Source organism: Adiantum capillus-veneris, chromosome 28, assembly GCF_014529385.1.
Source record: "Adiantum capillus-veneris isolate H3 chromosome 28, ASM1452938v2, whole genome shotgun sequence".
Classification (NCBI taxonomy): Eukaryota; Viridiplantae; Streptophyta; class Polypodiopsida; order Polypodiales; family Pteridaceae; genus Adiantum; species Adiantum capillus-veneris.
The window spans coordinates 119,899,518-119,901,569 of NC_140958.1; the positions used below are offsets into that span (position 1 = coordinate 119,899,518).

The window sequence follows — 2,052 nt, forward strand, 5'->3', positions numbered from 1 at the left end:
TTGGAATAAATAAAAGAGATTCAAAACAATTGCAAGGTCCATATTCATGGTCTCTTGACCACGTCTTGTGGAACTCGCCATCTGAATGAGAGCTGCATTTTTTGTTTCAGCTGAATGAGAGCTGCATTTTTTGAATTCAGAACAAAATAAAATTAAAAATCAAGGCATACAATATAGTGCAAGGAAGCTCTTGATAGAAGACAACTCTATCTAAAGGAAAGGGGAAAAAAAAGAGAACACAAATGTTAAATAAAATGACCCACACACATTTCATATTGCACGCTCGACCATCTCTTGATATAGACATGCAAAGTCTTTTGTATTTATGAAGCATTTTATATCCTTGACTCACTCTTATAATTTGAGATGTTAACAGGGACCTAATTCAAAATGCAAGTTGTGATATGAACCTAAATCACGGTTTGCTGCAGGGTTGAAGAGAAGGAATCAGATTGATAGCCGGCCTGTTGCTATTGGCCCACAAAAGCATTATCCATCGCCCTGTTGCACGTTCGTGGTTGATCACTGCAGACGATGGAACAATTCGCAGGGTCTCTCTCTCTCTCTCTCTCTCTCTCTCTCTCCGGGTGCTATATATAGGGGGGGGCGCCCAAATGGAATAGCTACCTTTCCCATCTTCACTAGCTGCTAGAACGTGGCCGAAGTACCAACTAGCAGTGCTGCACCAATATAGCTATCGCAATCGCCATGAGGACGTTGCAGGCATTAGCCTTGACGGCTCTAGGTTATACTGCACTAATTGCTGCGGGGGCATGGGCACAGCAGGACGAGTTTTTGGAGGCGCACAATGTAGAAAGGGAGAGTGTAGGGGTGGCGGGGCTGGTGTGGGATGGGGAGGTGGCGGCGTATGCGCAGAGCTATGCCGAGCAGCAACGAGACAACGATGCTTGCGCTGATCTACAGCACTCTGACGGGAGCTACGGCGAGAACTTGTACTGGGCAAGCGCCGTCTCCATTGCCCCTGCCGACGCCGTCAATTCTTGGATCAGCGAGAAACAGTTCTACGATTACCAGGCCAATAGCTGCGCTGCCGGCGAGAATATGTGCAACCATTACACGCAGGTGGTGTGGGCGGATTCCATCCGCCTGGGCTGCGCCTCCGTCGCCTGCAACAATGGTGGTGGCACCTTCGTCATCTGCAACTACGACCCTCCCGGCAACGTCTTCAATGAGCGTCCCTACTGATCATCCTCTTCATCATCCCTCAGCTCTCTCTCTCTCTTGGCTGCATGCTGCAAAATAAACCTGCTTGCATTTCTAAATGGAAACGAGCACTCTAGTTATCCCTCTCGTCCTCTCGTCATGCTGCAAAATAAACGCTCTTCCATTTCTTAATTATAGGTGGTGTGCCTTCATTGGCTTTTACATAATTTGATGTTTTGATTTGACGTTTTGTCTCAAGTCTTCTCTTCTATCATCCTCTAATGTCACCCTCTTTTTATGTTTTCAATCGATGTTTTGTCGCAACTTTTCTCTTATCAGATCAAGTTGCCTCACCCTCTTTTAAGGATAAGGGCACCCCAAGAAATTGCCATTGACTAGCTCTGTTGCCTCACAAACAATGTGAAATGTTGAGATCGTCTTTCACTCTTCACCTCTTTCGCACACTCTTCACCTTTTTCGCAAAGTACTTGGGGTACCTATTACCAATTATTCGAAACATAAAAGAGAATTAATTATTTATTAGACCAAAATATCTCTGAAATTTGTGAAATTTCTAGTATACCCATCAAATTTCAAAAATTACCAATATACCCTTCACAGTGATGTTATATTTCTTTATATCATAGATAAAAGTATTCACCAAGGAGCTCACAAGTAGAAGCATGCGTGTCTAGAAATAATGCATGATCTCATCTTGAAAGCCCGTAATACCATTTTAAATCCTAGGTATATCATGTTGCTCAGAGAGAGAACAAATCTTCCCATAAAGAGTGGCAGACAAAATTGTCATTCAAGATGATTGCGAGGCTGATGCGGGCCAGTGTTTTGGGAATTTTGTAAAAATTGAAGGGCATTCTGGGATTGTTT

General features: G+C 43.8%; 1 protein-coding gene across 1 annotated transcript; it reads left to right on the forward strand.

The window, feature by feature from the left end:
* The first annotated feature begins 347 nt into the window (after positions 1–347).
* On the forward strand, positions 348–1,540 carry LOC147421191 (pathogenesis-related protein PR-1-like). The gene has a single exon (XM_086504726.1). The coding sequence runs from the start codon at positions 709–711 to the stop codon at positions 1,204–1,206; it is 498 nt and encodes a 165-aa protein (XP_086360852.1). The 5' UTR covers positions 348–708; the 3' UTR covers positions 1,207–1,540.
* The last annotated feature ends 512 nt before the right edge of the window (positions 1,541–2,052 follow it).

What these genes read in the sequence shown, in the direction of transcription:
- LOC147421191 (XM_086504726.1), top strand. Translation starts at nt 709, where the DNA reads ATGAGGACGTTGCAGGCATTAGCCTTGACGGCTCTAGGTTATACTGCA.